The following is a 16680-nucleotide window of genomic DNA, read 5'->3' as shown; positions in this document are numbered from 1 at the left end:
TAATTTCTAGAAAAAAAAAGTCATCTTGTACCTAAGAAGAGAAAACAAATACTCTCTTGTCACTTTGCATTTCTTGCTTTTGGCTACGGATTAATACCATGTTGAGATTTTTAATTTAATTTCTCTTTAATTGCTTTCCTGAGAACTGGGGAGGTACTCTCAGACTTTGGGGTGGAGTGGTTCTCAGATCACTTTTTCTAGGAACCAGTTGTCTGTCCTCAGGAGTCCCCATCCTGGCTGCTGGAAAGGCGGGGGAACTCTTCCCTACCTGTCCTTAAGATCAGGAGCTGCCTGGTGTCTCCAGGGTCTGCTGGTGGCCACCTGGTGGGTGTCCAGGGACTACAGAGAACTTTGTTGCCTAGTCGCTTGCTGCCTGGTTGAGTAGGGAGGAGGCTGCCGGCACGACTGGGGTTATGGGATGGCATCAGCCAGATGAACCATACGTAGCTGCCTGAGGAAAGTCAGGCTTCCTTAGGATTAAGCTGCAGGTGGGGTGCCGGCAGGGACGCCATCACGCATGCCAGGCCTTCTCCCAAGCTTCCCATTGCTGCCCGTTTCCAAAGAATTCCCCCTTGAGCCTATCACAGTGAGCACCTAGGTCTATTGGTGCTTTCTGGGCAACAGGAAAAAGAAATGGCAAAACCCACACATTTGCATATTAACTGTGCTAGGTTGGATTTGGAAATGATGTAACTGTACATTTTGAATTCAGATTACAAGCTGTGTGGGTGAGGCAACCTTAACTTCAACATTTTCTGATATTTCTGTTTTTAAGTTGGTACCCAGGATGTTCCTTGAACAAATTTTGCCCTTTCGTTGTAAAAGGATCTGGGGTTGCCAGTGACTTGGCTGACCGTGGTGCTAATGGGCCAGGTACTGATGCACAGTTCAGGAGGAAGCTGAATGACCAGGTGTCTCAAACCTAAAGCCACAAATGTTCCCCAGTTGTCTGTAAGGAGCTATAGGCTGTGCAGAAGAGCAGGGAGGCAGGCATTTTCTGTGGTAGCCTGCCTGGAGTGTCCACAGCATGGTTTTTTGTTTGTTTGTTTGTTTGCTTTGAGATGGAATCTCGCTCTGTTGCCCAGGCTGGAGTGCAGTGGTGTGATCTCGGCTCACTGCAACCTCCGCCTCCCGGGTTCACGCCATTCTCCTGCCTCAGCCTCCCGAGTAGCTGGGACTACAGGCGCCCGCCACCACGTCTGGCTAATTTTTTGTATTTTTAGTAGAGACGGGGTTTCACCATGTTAGCCAGGATGGTCTCAATCTCCTGACCTCGTGATCTACCCCCCTTAGCCTCCTGAAGTACTGGAATTACAGGTGTGAGCCACGGCGCCCAGCCCACAGCATGTTGATTAAAGGAGAAAGATGGCTGAGCCTGGTCTCATGACTGCTCTGGTCATGGCACCTTGTACTCAGTGGATGCACAGTGTCTGGCACCCATGGGAATTAGGGGATAAGTAAATTAAATGACAGATCCAAATTGAGGGGGCCAGATTGTAACTTGGGACATTGCAGCTCTGCTGGCTCAACTGCTAAGTAGAAGCTCTTCTGCTAAGTAGAAGCTCTTGTTGGCTGTGCTAAATGTTAGATTTTTTTCAAATTGTTAGACCTCTGCCCACAACTGTTAATTTCCATGAGGAATGTGATGAGAACGACAAAAGGATGTATTAACCAGATACAAATAGATAACTCTTGACTTGAATTTATAATTTGTTTTTTTCATGATTTGCAGTCAGATTGGCCAGAGGCTTTTTCTGGAGCATGTCTGAACATCTGTACTGTACAATGCTGAGTGCAGGGCGGGCAGGAAGCAAGTGCTTATTACTCTCTGATAGGGACAAACAGCCCCTAAAACATGTTGCACTGTATATGTCCTGATGATGCTCTCCCAGGTGGGAAGCCAGATTTTCGCCTGGGAGGGGCAGGATATATTTACTGCCTTTAGCAGCTGGTGCTCAGGACGTGGGCAGAATATAAGGGGGCTATGTATAGGCATTTGGCACCCAGGACAGGATGCCTGTTTCAAACAGCTTTGTAAATAAGCATTCGGATTTTACCAGCCTCCACTCTTTTTAAAGCCAGTCTTCTATTCTTCCAGAATGTACTTTCATCTCATGTCTCTTCTCTAAAGAACACTAAGGGCACCCTCCCTTTATGGGGATACAGGTCCTGGTAAAATTGGAGGCTCCCAGAGCTGGGGATGGCAGCTGTGAACACTGTCCAGCTCGGATTCTCCTGTGCTCTGTCATGTCCAGGACAGTGCTGGCACATGGCTGGTGGCCGCAGGGACTCTGTGTATGCCCAGATGCATTCCACCTGGGGGAAACTTGAGCAGTAGAACACCTCTGAGATTTCCTGTCTTGGCAGATCTCAGGAACTGCCCACAGCTGCCTTCTCTTCTCAGATCCCCAGGGCCAGCCTCAGTGGGAGCTGGTGCCTTTGGGCCATCCTGTCCAAGCCTGTGCCTTAGAACCTGGTGGCACCCAAAGTTTCCTTGAAGTTAAGGGGTTCTAGGGGGCCTAAGGGAACCTCACTGATTCAAAGCTAAGCCTTTATCCTGGAGTGAGCAGGGTTCTGATGGGAAGGGTCAATATTCTCTTACCAGGTACACGTTGCCCCGTTTCTCATGCTTACCTGAAATGAGTCTCTTTCTCGCTAAGTGAATGAGTACCTCTTGGTCTCCTTTATAAGAGGCGAACAGTGGTTCGGGGAGTTTTCAGTGTTTAAGTTCCAAAATCTTGTGAAGAGTTTGACTCAGATGACTCAGGATTCACTCGGCACCCGCTTTTGACATCAGCCGTGCTATTTTCACCAGCATCCATCTGGCACCTCGGGCTCCAAAGCTCCTTATGCCTTTGCCACAGCTGAGTTCTTCATGGGACTCAAGGTCTTGTTCATCTTTGTATCCCTGGTACTTAGTACATGCCTGATGTGCAGCAGGCACTGTGAAATCCCTGTCATCCATGAATGTGCATGTGGATCGCGTGTCCTATTTCCTGTACTTGAAGTAACTCTTAGGAAATACCAGGGCTCCTTATTTACAAGGTAAAGGCAGCACTAGTGCAAATTTGATTCTGTAACCTAGGTAATGCACTTTTATGTTGTGTGGCTTCTGTGACATGACTCTTTTTTGATGGCCTTATACTTCTTTTTTACTTCTCTATAAAAAGAAAGGTACCTCTCTTGAGGGTCACCCTCTCCCGTACCCTTATGCACTGATGTTTCTATGGTTCTCTCCTCGGTCCTCTTGATGTCCTCCACCCCCTTGACTTCACTACTGTGGAGAGATAGTCTGATGACTTGCAAATCCATGTCTCCGTGAAGACCTTTCTGGGCTTTAGACTCTGGACTCCCGACCACTGAAAATCTCCCCCTGCATGGCCCGCACGTGTCTCAGACTCAGTGTTGCGGAAGCTAAGCTTGTTATCCCCAGTTCTCCCCTTGTCGCGTTTCCCATCTACCCAGTTACCTAGGACGTAGAAATCAGTCTTCCTCGATGCCTCTCTTTTCTGTATCTTCTTATATCTAATAAATGACAAAGAGGGGACCTATGAAATCTACCTCCTCAAATGCTCAACCATCCCTTACTTTCTTCTGTTGCTCTCTTCTGTGATGTTCTGGTCCTTACACCTTGTACCTGTGATGTCACTATGACTTTCTTGTCCTCCATCCATCCGTCCATCGAGGACAGTCTTCCATCTCTGCCCCACTCTGTGCAGCCACACTCGGCAAGTTCCCCGATGGTGCCCGGCTCCTCCTATCATTCGTCTTTACTCAGGCCGCTTCCATCCCTGGAATCCCCTCTCCCCGCTGCCCACCCTGCCTTGTCATCTTCAGCTTGAAAGTCAAATAGATACTCCGCCGACATAAAGCCTTTGCTCACGTGTCTGCTTTCCTCTGAAGTGTTTTAAGGGCCCAGGGAGAATTGACTTACTTCCTGAGTGTCCCCACTCAGCAGCCTGTGGACTTCCCTCATAGCATCTGTGACACTTGGTTGCACTCATCTCTCCACCCGCCCCTCCCTCACCAACTGCCTCTCCCTCACCAACTGCCTCTCCCCAGACTAGAAGCAGCCCGTGAGAGCATTTCACTCATTTTTGCATCCCCAGCTGCTCACACAGTGCCTGGAAAACAGCTGCTACTCAAGAAGCATGTGTTGAGTGCAGGAACGGAGAGATGCACTTAGGCTGGATGCAATAGGAGTAAGGGCTGCTGTTCTTTTGTGACTTACATAAATTGGTCTCCCTTAAGCCAAGGTATACACATCAGAGAAAGGGGGCAGTCTTAGAAGACAGCGGTGGGTCACTTGGGGTTGAGGGTTTCATCTTACTTCCCGTGCAGTCAGCTTGTTGGTGAGGGGACTGCCTCTGTGTTGTGGCATTAGGGGACTAGGGGAGGCAGGCCCAAGTATCCTTGCTTGTCATTGCTACTCAAAATTTCCCCAGGGAGCCTCATGCCTTTTGGGTCAGCACTGCCTTCCCTGGGCTAACTTTGCAACCAACAGCAGTGAAGTATGACCGAGATTATCTGTCTGGTCCTTATCTGGATGAGATTAGGGTGTTGGAAGAGGAAACGGAAGAAAAAAATTAGAGCTGCAGAATTTTGTAGATCATTATATGTTTTCCGGAGACCTTTCCCTATCTTAGATGTGAGTGCCTGTGTAGTGGTTGGTAATATCAGCATGAACCTGCTCCTGGCATTCTTCTGTCTCAACTGTGCTAACCTCCAGGGGTTCCCCTAGCTTCTAAAGATTTTCTAGAAACCATCTTCCCTGCCCCCATCATGCTGGGCAGTTTCTTTGTTTGCAAGTCTATCCAAGCCTCTTGGGCCTAGATCAGCTCAGACTGATTTCTTGTACCTGGATGGGATCAGAAATCATCTGGTTTCACCTAGTTGAGGGGACATTCTATCAAATACAAGAATTACGATGAAAACTTGTGTTATGTTTTGATAGAGGCTGGTCTTTCTGTCTCTATTGGAGAAGAGTGCTGAGGATGGGATGTGCGCTTCCAGTTGTAGGCTGGAAAACTATGTGTTCTACTTATTTCATATTATTTATTTAAAATTTTTAATGTTTTAGTTTTTAATTTACTTAAATTTAAAATTTTTATTTTTATTATTTTTATATTTTAATTATTACCCCCTCCCCTCCCTTCCCCACCCCTTTCTTCCCCTTCCTTCCCCTCCTCTTTCCTCTTCTTTCCTTTCTTGGTAGGGTCTCATTCTGTTATCCAGACCGGAGTGCAGTGGCACGATTACTGCTCACTGCAGCCTTGAACTCCTGGGCTCAAGCAATCCTCCTTCCTCAGCCCTCCAAGTAACTGGGATTATAGCTACATACCACTGTGCCTGATTTTTTCTTTTTTTAATTTCTTGTAAAGACAAGGTCTCACTATGTTGCTCAGGTTGGTCTCGAGCTCCTGGTCTTAAGTGATTCTCCCGCCTTGGCCTCCCACAGGGCTGAGATTGCAGGCATGAGCCACCACACCTGGCCCATATTATTTCTTAGCCTTTACTCTGGAAGTTAATAAGGGTTTACTGATCTTCTTGGACCTTTAAGTTAGGATGCAATTGTGGTTGATGCCAGCCAAAGAAACATGCTTGTAAATGAGCAAGTTGTAGATTGTAATAAGTATAATATTCCATCATTGGTTTCCAAGATTCCCTGGTAATTTTGCCTTCCCTTAGCCAAAAATAGGGAAATACCAACAAAATTGTTGCTGTTTGATTGTAGGTCCAAATAAATTACTCAAGACCAGAGCTTAGGGAAGTATAGTTTATACAACAATGAGAAGAGTGACAGGGCATTTAAGTCATTATTTTGATTGGTCTCTTTTGACCAAAGCAGGCAGATGTTGCCTTTTCAATTAGCAAGAGCGTAGATCTGTTTCAGAAGACCATCTGTGTGCATAATTGTAACCTCAGTGTTATTCAGGACTGCTCTGTACTGCCTCCTAGGTTGTTTTCTCCTTTCCTTTCTCCATCTGAGCCTTTCAACCAGGCGTTATTATTCTCTGCAAATGACCAAACTCATGTACGTTTTTGTCATTTTTCATGCAGATTTCAGCAACGTCCCTGATATCACAACAGGTCTGAAAAGGAGTCAGACAGATGGCACTCTGGATCAGGTTTCCCACAGGGAGAAAATGGAGCAGACATTCAGGGTAAGATACTGGCCTAAATCGCAAACCACGAACCTGGCAGGCTCTTACCCAAGGTGGGGAAAGGAGATGGAGTTACCTATCTCTAGGTCCAGCAGTTCAACATATATATATATATATATTTTAAGGATACAGCTTCCTTATGTATGTATTTTTTTTGAAGTGAAGTACTAATCGGAACCATTTACTTTAGCCAGAACTCCTCCATGACTTCTGGTATGCCATCAAAGAGCAGTGTACACTCTGCTGTTCATATATAGTGCTGGCTTTGCTTAGTGATTTTGACAAGGAAAACCTTGTCAAAAGGTGTTAATTAGTATTCTGTTTCTTTCTTACATTTTTTTTTTTTTTTGGCTGAAGATAAATTATTTTTGGAATGTTGTCATTTTGTGTGATAAAACATATATAACATAAAATATTCCTTTTTTACTATTTTCAAGTGTATGCTTCTTTGGCATTAAGTATATTCACACTGGTTTGCAAGGGGTACAGAAACTCTGTACCCCTTAAACAATAACTCTCTATTTCCTCTGCTTTTAACTCCCCCGTAACTTCTATTCTACTTTCTGTCTTATTTGCCAATTTCTAGGTACCTCATATACATTTCTAGGTGCCAGTTTCTAGGCACAATATTTGTCGTTTTGTTTCTGGCTTATTTCACTTAACATATGTCTTCTGGGTTAATCCAGGTTGTAGCATGTGTCAGGCTTTCATTCTTTTTTACAGCCGAATAATATTCCATTATACGGATACACCACATTTTGTTTATTCATTCATCTGTTAATAGACACTTGGATTATTGCTGCTATTGTGGGTGATGCTGGAGTGAATGTTGGTGTAAGAGTTATCTGCATGAATGCTTGTTTTCAGGCCAAGGAGTGGAATTGCCAGGTCATGTGGTAATTCTCTGTTTAGGTTTTTGAGGAACAGCCCATGGTCTCCCACAATGCTGCACTATTTGACATTCCCAGCAGCAATGTAGGAGGCTTCTACTTTATCCACATCCTTGGCAGCATTTGTTACATTCCATTCCTTTCCTGCATTTTTAACTGTTCATTAGCTGCTACCCTTTCAGAAATGGTCTGATTGACATAATCTGTGCTAATAACCAGTCCAGTTTTTAATTGATTTTGAAATTATACATCTTCTGTATTGTATTTGTCTTAAATACAAAATAAGAATGGAAGAAATAGAAGCAATGATAGGCATCTAAATGAAAGTTATAAAGTGGAACAATGCCTCAGTTGGGTTTAGACTAACACTATCACAAGATTCTTGGGGTATCACTTTACCAGCCGGAAACCTCTGTGGCCAAGGGTGCCTTTGCCCAACTTTTTCTTGGGCTCACTAGGCCTACTCGACCTGGCAGATTGTGCTCGACTTACACTACTGGCCTGCATCCCGTGCCTGCCAAGAGTGAGCAGAGTAGTGAGGGGTATGTCAGTGAGTGCAGTGGTGAGGGGTGTGTCAGTGAGCATGTGTGGGGTCTGGCCACCATGCACAGGCAGGGAAGCTGGCTGTGGTGGGGCAGGCAGCAGCTCCAGGCTCTAGCACGGGCGCTGGTTCCCTGTGAAGCTATGGCTGGATCACACATACTACAAGCAGCTTCCATGGCCTGCACCAGTACCTGGAAGCTTGGAGATGCCAGGAACCGCTGAACCCCAAAGAGGGTGGCATAGCCCTAGTTCTGGGAACTCCTGGGTCTGGGCTCCCTGAAGGGCTGCAGCTCTTCTCTCCTCCTCTCCTCTCTCCTTGTCACCTGTAATGTGGCGAGCAAGGGGCGTGTTTTGGTCCTGTTTGTGTTGTAGCTCTTTCAGCCCTGCCATTAGGGAGGTCCTGAATTCTTGTCCCATGACCAGGAAGAATGAGGTATGCAGACAAGGGGAGGGTGAGCAAGGTGAAGAGGAGCTTTACTGAGCTATAGAACAGCTCAGAGGAAACCCACAGTGGGTAACTTCTCTCTGCAGGCTGGTCATCCCATAGAGTGTTCACCTCTCAGCAGAGAGCAGACCCTGGAGTGGGTAGCTCTGCTCCACAGCTGGTAGTACTGATGTCTGCTTAGCTTTAAGCAGAGAGGAGACCCTGGAGTAGCTCCTTGCCTCAGCTGGTTGTCTCATTGTCTCTTTGAGTCTGGCTGAGTCCAGGGTTTTTATGTGCTTCGAAGGGGAGGAAGTGTGTACTGATTGGTCCGTGGTGGCTTTGGGCAGGCCCAGAAAAAGCTCCATAAGTTCCCACTCTGGTCTGTGGGACTGGCAGCTTGGCCCCCAGACTTTAGGCCTTCCCCAGCTTAAAGGTGGGGCTTTTCTGGGGACCCACCCCTTTCTACCCAGGAGCCTGTCTGTGTCCTGCCGCTGTTCATGGTGCCCAGGCTGTTTGTGCCAAAGGTGCCTGCAGGCCAGGGCCAAGCTGCCCTCAGTCCCCTCCTTGGCCTGCTTCCCATGCCCATTGGTGCCCAAAGTACAGCAGGGGGCTGGCATGTCAGCGCTGCCCTGAGCGTGTCCACACCTGGCTGAGTTGCAATAGTGCCTGGACTCAGACCCAAATTTGCTCTAAGACCAGAGTGGGCACCAGGACTAGGGAGAAGCCAGGCAGTGGGAGCAGGCTACTTTCGAGCCTGTGGCAGCAGGGGGTCCTTCCCAGGCCCCTGAGAGTGCAGAGATGCCTGGGTCCACAGTTGCGGCTAGGCGGCTGCAGCAGTGCTTGGGAGGGTGGGGCTCCTTCCTGCTCCTGGCCCCCAAGAGAACAGGGATGTCTGGGTCCAGAGCCACAGCTGGGCAGCTGCAGCTGTGTCTGAGGAGCACGAGGCTCCCGCCCTGCCACTTCAGAATTGGGCAGGGCTTCCACATTCCCAGCTCCTGCTAGCTCCTTGGAACGCACAACCCTGGCCGTGCCTCCCCCACTGCGGCCGGTGTCATGGCAGTGATTGCTCTAGATGGGCCACCGCTGACATCAAGACCACCAGGAGCCAGGTGCATGGCACACCCATGGGAGGAGCCATGTGGCATACCTTTTGGAGGTTGGTGACATCCCCTGTGTGTGAGGGGACCAGGTTAGAGACTGCCAGCTTCAGAATGGATACTTCTGGTTCTGAAGTTGCTGGTTTGATGAAGCAGCTATGTACTCTCAGCCTCCCCTCTCTTCTCCCTTTCCCGTCCTCACTCCTTGCACTCTTCTGCCGTTTTCCATGCACCTTCTTCCAAATTTCTCCTCCCTCTCCTCCTCATTCCTCATGCAAAGCAAATGCTCAGCTGCCTTCGCTGGCCTGGTTATGTCCCAGGATGCAAATTATTTTATGAAACTGAAATTCATCAGCATTTTTAGTCCTACTACTCTGTTCTATCTCTAGTGGGTTATTTAATTTTGGGAACCCAATATCATGTCTAATATCCATTAGCTTTTTAATGAAGCAGTGGATCCTAGAGCATCAAATAGATGTGTTTTGATGGCTTTGTCTTAAATTATTTTAAATCTTATTTTAATAATAAAATAGATATGGGGTCCTACTATGTTGCTGAGGCTGGTCTCAAACTCGTAGGCTTTAGAGATCCTCCCGCCCCGGCCTCCTGAAGTACTGGGATTACAGGTGTGAGTCACTGTGCCTGGCCTGACTTAAAATTTTTTGGAAAATTAAATCCTCCTGAAACACTGATGGAGCATGGCCATGTATTTAGAAGTTAAGTGTGCCTTTCCGGGCACTGGCACAGGATGGTAGCTTGAGGGGAATCTCAACACCATGAGGGATAATGACTTCTCCTTTCTTATGATCTGCTTGAGTTACACATCAGAACTCTTAAGAAGGAAATTGAATTTTTTCCCAAAGTTTATCTTAAGATTCAGCAAAATAGATATGCAAAAAGTTCGCATGTTAAGGCCATTGCCAACTCTGTTATTTAACAGTGCCTGTAGTAACTAAGCAAAACGTTTACAAAGTGAACATTGGAGCACCAGAAATTTAGAAGAGGAGAGAAAGCTGCAATCAGGTTGAAATTGGGGCCATCTGAGCTTCAATTTTCATTGTTAAAAGTGGAGAAAAGAGAAAGCAAATAACACTAAAGAACACAGAAGAAAAAAAATTATTGAAAGAATATGAGCATGTTAAGCATTTGCTGTAAAATTCCTCTCAAATCTAACATAGTTATCACCTTACCTTTTTTAAGATTTCCATGTATGATGATGGATTTCAGTACATTTTTAAAAATCTTCGGTAAATACCTAGCAGTTACTCAGTTTCCCTGTTCTTTGTTTCTTGGGAAAGAAGAATTAGTGGCCACCAAAAATAAAAACTGTGGTGGACATTAGTGAGAAGAAAAAGAAAATTTCAAATTTAAGAATTACATTTTTTGGCCGGGTGCGGTGGCTCAAGCCTGTAATCCCAGCACTTTGGGAGGCCGAGATGGGCGGATCACAAGGTCAGGAGATCAAGACCATCCTGGCTAACACGGTGAAACCCCGTCTCTACTAAAAAATACAAAAATCTAGCCGGGCAAGGTGGCGGGCGCCTGTAGTCCCAGCTACTCGGGAGGCTGAGGCAGGAGAATTTCGTAAACCTGGGAGGCGGAGCTTGCAGTGAGCTGAGATCCGGCCACTGCACTCCAGCCTGGGCGACAGAGGGAGACTCCGCCTCAAAAAAAAAAAAAAAAAAAAAAAAAAAAAAAAAAAAAAAAAAAAAAGAATTACATTTTTTTCTGTTCTGTTTTTTTTTTTTAAACATTTTAATTTTTTTTTTTTTTTAAACATCATGTTATATCTAAAGCAATCCTCTTCTGGATTTTTTTGTTGTTGTTTTAAATTTTATTATTTTTCGAGACAAAGTCTCACCCTGTTGTCCAGCCTGGAGTGCAAAGGCGTGATCTTGACTCACTGCCACTTTGACCTCCTAGGCTTAAGTAATCTTCCCACCTCAGCCTCCTAAGTAGCTGGGACCACAGGTGCCTGCCACCATGCCCGGATAATTTTGTTTATTGTTTTTAGAGACTAGGTATCACTGTGTTGCCCAGTCTGGTCTCAAACTCCTAGGCTCGAGCAATCCTCCTGCCTCAGCCTCCCAATATGCTGGGATTACAGGTGTGAGTCACCGTGCCCAGCCCTCTTCTATTTTTGAAGTCGTAATGTGGGAGGTGTCTGGTGAATGCCCAGTGTGTGCTGGGAGTGGATTTTTCGGGATCCCCCTGCCCCGTGCCGTGTCCTCAGAAGGTGGTCTCTCCTCAGGGAGAAGACCTGCCTCTGGTTTCTGGGCTTCCTGCCCTGGCCCAACTGGTCTTCTCAGGGGTCATTAACTTCTTTTCAGATTAGACCCTGGTTGAACCTGGGCTGTTGGGGATATTTTACTAACAACTATTCTAGACGTTAGAATAAAGAATAATTTCTCTTGAAAATCAAATGAAGCCTGGTTTGATGAAGCACAGCTGTACCCAGGGCTTTTGTCAGCCCCGCAATTTCTGCAAATGGTTCCTAATTGATTGCCTTCTTCTCTGTAAGGGTGCCTATTACTGTCATAGCTCTTTGTGTGACCCTGTCAGCCTCTCCTGTAGGGGGGATTTTTTTCCCCCAGTATTGTTAGCAATTAGCATGTGCTATTGTAATAGTTTGGAGTTTGAAAGGAATATACAATGTCCCTTTGGGTGAGGAGGTTGAAAGAGTTTTCGGTTTGTTCTGAACTTGAGGTGTGTTAAGCAGTCCCCACAGACATGCTGCCTGCACTCCACCTGCTGAGCTGGCTCTGAGGCTCAGGAGACGTGGCCCTCTGTGGTCCCGTCGTCTCCACGTCCGTGGTAACCCGGTGCCTTTCTAGAGCAGGCTCCCGGCATGGGTGGAAACAGAGCAGGGGGCCAGCTTCCCCCAATCACCGGTGCTGCTGTGGAGGACAAGCTTGGTGGCGCTAGGACGTCCTTGTGAATGTGACTTGGAAGAGCAGTTTGGGATTTTTTTCATTGCCTGGGGATGAGAGGGAGAGACGACGCGTGTCTTACACATCTCCCAACAGCCGACTTCGATGTGATCCGTTCTCCCAGAGGGAGCAGGTTTCTTTGAACTTTTCCTTTTTATATACAGCGTGTAAGTAAACAAGGGCTTTGATTTTCACGGGTAAAGATTTTGATCCAAATGTAGGCATGCTTGCACGGTTTCCTTTCCTTGATTGAAAGTTGATTTTGCTCTAAAAATGTCTAAAGACTGATATGCAGATGAGAAGAGATGCCCTTCTCCCCAGAAGGGATTCTGACAGCGATCTTTACGTGCTTTTTACAGCTAAGGATAAGAGAACTTCTTTTGGATACCCGTTCTGTGGCACTGTCACTGTTCCTTTCTCATTCCAAAATCTTTAACTTCATCTCCGAAATAGTTCTATCTTTTTGAAATATAAAGATATCAGAAAGGCCTAGGGAAATATTTACTCTGCAAAATATGCTTGAAAAGAGAGGAAGGAATAATTTGAATATAGCAATTAATTGTATGCTTGTAAAATTTCCTTGGAGTATAGCACATATTAATACTTACACTGGGTTTAAGGCTGTAAAAGAAAATTCACACACAGGAAACCCATTTTCTACAAGGTAAGCAGAGTTTTTAATTTAGTTATTCCTGATGAAATAATTTTTCGGCTTTGTGGAAGAATTTTATGTAATCACCTAGTGTAGCTTTGGCAGGGATTATTTTTGCCATTTGTAGGCGTTGTGTTGATAGAACAGAGAGCATTGAGAATCTGGAGATACACAGCGTGACAACTGTGTGTTGTGCTCTTTGCAATTTAATCATGTTTAAGATATAATTGATATATATTTTGTCCTGTTTATTTTTTCTAGGCAGAAAAAAAAAAAAGAACGTCCACTAGTGGCTATGGTTTTTAGTGTACAGCGTGAACACAACTTGCATTTCATATTTAATTTCTGCTCACCCACTTAGCTTAACCTTTTGAGTTTTTTTTTTTTTTTTTTTTTTTCCCACATGAATTGCTTTTAAGAGCTTGCCTATCTAAGAAGCTGAGGGAAAAGCAAAAATTATTGGACCACATGATTTGCTTTCCAGCATTCTTGGAGTATTCGTCTTCCTTTGGTGTATACTTGCCTGCATTATTGCAAGATCTTTTTGGTTGTGTTTTTGTTAGGCAGTCAAGCTAAAAGATAACTTATTTATTTATAAACCGTAGTCTTTCTCCATGGTGGCTATTCAATAGATGAATAGAATCAAGATCCTTTTCTTAAAACCAAACATGACTGTTTCTAAATGCAAGTTATGTGACTAAATTCCTATTTTAGTGCACAGAGAGATGGCATCCTCAAGGCAAACGCTTTGTCCCTGAAAAATGGTTTGGGGCGTGGCACTCTCCAGCAGGGAGACAATAATCTGTCACAAAGACCTAATTCCAGGTAGTGCTTTCTCGGAGGCAGTGGTATGTTGAAAAGAACTCAACCTGATGCTTGGAAACCTGAATTTGTATTCCCATCCACCAGGCTTTATCATTATGGGACCTGGGGCAAGTTACCCAACCTTTCTAAGCCTGTGTATCGTCCTCTATAAATAAACATAACACCACCACCAACCCGGTGCTGTCAAAGGGATCACGTGAGATTATGTCCAACTGGGAGCAGCAGAAGCAGGGGAGAGAGGATTAGGCTGTAAGCTGCGCCTTCCTGGTACGTCTCCCATGTATACGTGTGTGTGAAGTTTTTCTCTGCTGCTCACCTAATGGCCTCTTGATCTGAGATTTGATGGCAGGTAGGAAACTGTGAACAAATATATGAGCACCTCAATAAAATGTTGTTGAAAGTAAGACATGTGCGTGCCTTGACCCTCTTAGCTGCCCACTGCGTGTTCTTGACCATGTTAGCTGCCCACCCGTATTCTTGAACATCTTCGCTGCCCACCCGTATTCTTGACCATCTCAGCTGCCCACCCCGTGTTCTTGAAGTTAGTGTCAGTGGTCAGCTGCTCCCGAACCGTCCCATGAGATGAAAACGAACTAGAAACCAAAAGCTGTAAGAATTGGGTCCTCTTCGTTGTCTGCGTGGAGACAAAGTCTGGCTCACTGTGTAGCCGCTGTTTTTAATGTATGTGTCATCAATGGATGAGCTTTTCCAAAGGGTTGCTTCAAGTGACCAAATACAATTAGTGTATGTTAGATCCGCCTTTCTCTTTAGCGGGAGTGGACTGTGAACACCGAGATGCTTAGTGAAGCCTGAGAAGCTCTGCCAGCCGAGGAGGGCCTGCAGACTTTGCCCCTCCTGGAAGAGAGGCGGCAGGGACACGGATCGCCCGGGGTCAGAGTTGGGCAGTGTGGCGCCAGCCCGTATGCCTTATCCTGCCTCTCTAATGCCACGCTTCCTTGGCAGAGACTTGGAGGAAAGTTTGTGGACTTGTTTGAAATGACTGTGCTTAGTTTTTGTTGGAGTCTAAAAGGCCATTTGGCCTCTTTGTAGTTAGTTGGATTTTTTTTTTTTTTTTTAATTTCCTATTTTCCATGCTCCAGAGTATTTGTGCCCCGCTCTTCTTGGTCTATCCTTGGCCATTAGGGTGGATGTGTCAGGCAGATGCCAACCCCTTGCTGGGTGTGGCGGGAAGAGGGTGGCTATAGAAGACTTTACTGTGGCATAGGGCACACAGAGGCCTGTCCTTTTCTTTGCCAGGGATAACTTACACGCTCTGTTCAACAGGGTTGGCGATGTCACTTACGTGTCAACAGGAAAAACAGGAAAAAAAAAGTGAGTGGTATTGAGAATCCAAAAGACAGCATTCCAAGCTAGTGGCTGCCTGGAAGGCCATTCGGCCATGGAGAGCTTGTCCTGTAGAGAGGGACGAACAACAGAGTGTGGCAGGAAGGCAGCGGAAGAAACTTGCTGGTGACCTTTCTCGCCATTTCTTGCAACTGGCCCTTCCCGTCAGCTGGGCTGATTCCTCCTGCCAAGTGGGTCCTTGGACAGAGGCAAACTAGAAAGTGGGCACTGGGGCTGTTGGCATGGGCTGTGCTGTGGGCTAACTGGGGCCAAAGGGAAATTGCCAGCAACAGGAAGTTGCCTGATGAGTCCTCAGCTGGCTGTGCCTTTGCCAGGGAGGCTTTTAAAACTCAGACATGGGGGTGTTGAGTTGTTGAATGACACTTTGGCTGGGGCTCTGAGTCTGCATTCAGCTGTGGCAGAGGGCCTGTGTTTTCTCTGTTAAACATGGAATACACATGTGTCTAGGAGCAGAGTATCATGCAAGGCCGGGGGACTTGAACCTGGCGAGACTGGTCCAGTGCCCTGGCAGGCTGCATAGTAAGAACGCCAGGAGCCCTGGGCCAGCCTGATCCCACCAGTGCTTGTGTCTCCTGATCTGGAAAGTAAGGACGATGCCGCCTGGCGCACGGTGAGGTTGGAAGGATGCAGGGAGGTCGCTGATTGCCCTTCTTCCTCTTTCCTTTCTGTCCTTGGATCACTGTGGTACTTTCGTCAGCACAGCCGCCTTCCCAGCCTCTTTTTTTTTTTTTTTTTTTTTGCAGAGAAGAGTTTAATGAAAAAATAGGGATTTGCATTACAAACTAGGGACAAAAAGAAGACATCATTTTAAACTTGAAGTTATAGATAATAAGCCTATCTTACCTCTTTTTAAATTATTATTATACTTTAAGTTCTGGGTTACATGTGCAGAATGTGCAGGTTTGTTACATAGGTATACACGTGCCATGGTGGTTTGCTGCACCCATCAACCCATCACCTACATTAGGCATTTCTCCTAATGCTATCCCTCCCCTAGCCCCCCACCCCTCGACAGGCCCCAGTGTGTGATGTTCCCCTCCCTGTGTCCATGTGTTCTCATTGTTCAACTTCCACTTATGAGTGAGAACATGTGGTGTTTGGTTCTTTCTCCTCCTGTTGTCTGTGCCACAGTATTTTCCTACCTGCCTTCCTCTGTCCCTGCTTTCTTCTTCTCCAGACTTTTCTCTTTCATCTTGTGTTTTTGGGAAAGAAAAAAAAAAACCAAGTTATTATTAAGAGTCATCTTCAGAATCACACAATCAAGAAATAAAAAGGAGAGGTTGTAGAGAGCAGCGCTGTGAGAGCTGCAGTGTGAATCACTGCGCTGGGGTGGGCTGGAAGATCAAGGCCTGTCAGGTAGAATGCTCTGAAATTAACTTGAAGAGATAATTACCCTCCGTTTCCTCATCCTGCTGGGACAGTGATGCACAGGAAAGTGACTTGGAGACTACTCAGAGCTGAGGCCACACAAAGATTTGGCCTTGACTGAGCAGAGATGCTGATCTTCACCTAATGATTGATTTGCCACATTTATTTCTGATATAGGCTTCTCCTTAGTTTTTCTCTCCATTGAAACAGCGGGTGCCATGGTTTTGCTCTCATCCTATCTGAGATGACACTTGAAGTGGGATATGTTTCACCTCTTCAAGGCAAACAAAAAGCCAAGTTCAAGGAGTCATCAGCCAGATCCCTGCAACTTAGGTGGTAGCGAGGGACCTCCTGCCAGAGCTGCCTGAGATCTCCCCTTTAATTTTGCCCACCTGGATGAGAGTGAAGATGGGGTTGAACGG

At 46.1% G+C, this 16680-nt stretch overlaps 1 protein-coding gene across 4 annotated transcripts in view; it reads left to right on the top strand.

Annotated features, from left to right (window-relative positions):
- TIAM2 (TIAM Rac1 associated GEF 2) overlaps window positions 1–16680 on the top strand; it is a 273384-nt gene that overhangs the window by 219261 nt on the left and 37443 nt on the right. For all 4 annotated transcript variants that reach the window (XM_050786779.1, XM_050786780.1, XM_050786782.1 and 1 more), the window contains one exon: window positions 6061–6164. In XM_050786779.1, the coding sequence (XP_050642736.1) occupies window positions 6061–6164 (104 nt within the window). The remainder of the gene's footprint in view (window positions 1–6060; window positions 6165–16680) is intronic.

Source organism: Macaca thibetana, chromosome 4, assembly GCF_024542745.1.
Source record: "Macaca thibetana thibetana isolate TM-01 chromosome 4, ASM2454274v1, whole genome shotgun sequence".
Classification (NCBI taxonomy): domain Eukaryota; kingdom Metazoa; phylum Chordata; class Mammalia; order Primates; family Cercopithecidae; genus Macaca; species Macaca thibetana.
Note: the sequence above shows the minus strand (reverse complement) of the source record. Positions and strands in the feature narration are given on the sequence as shown.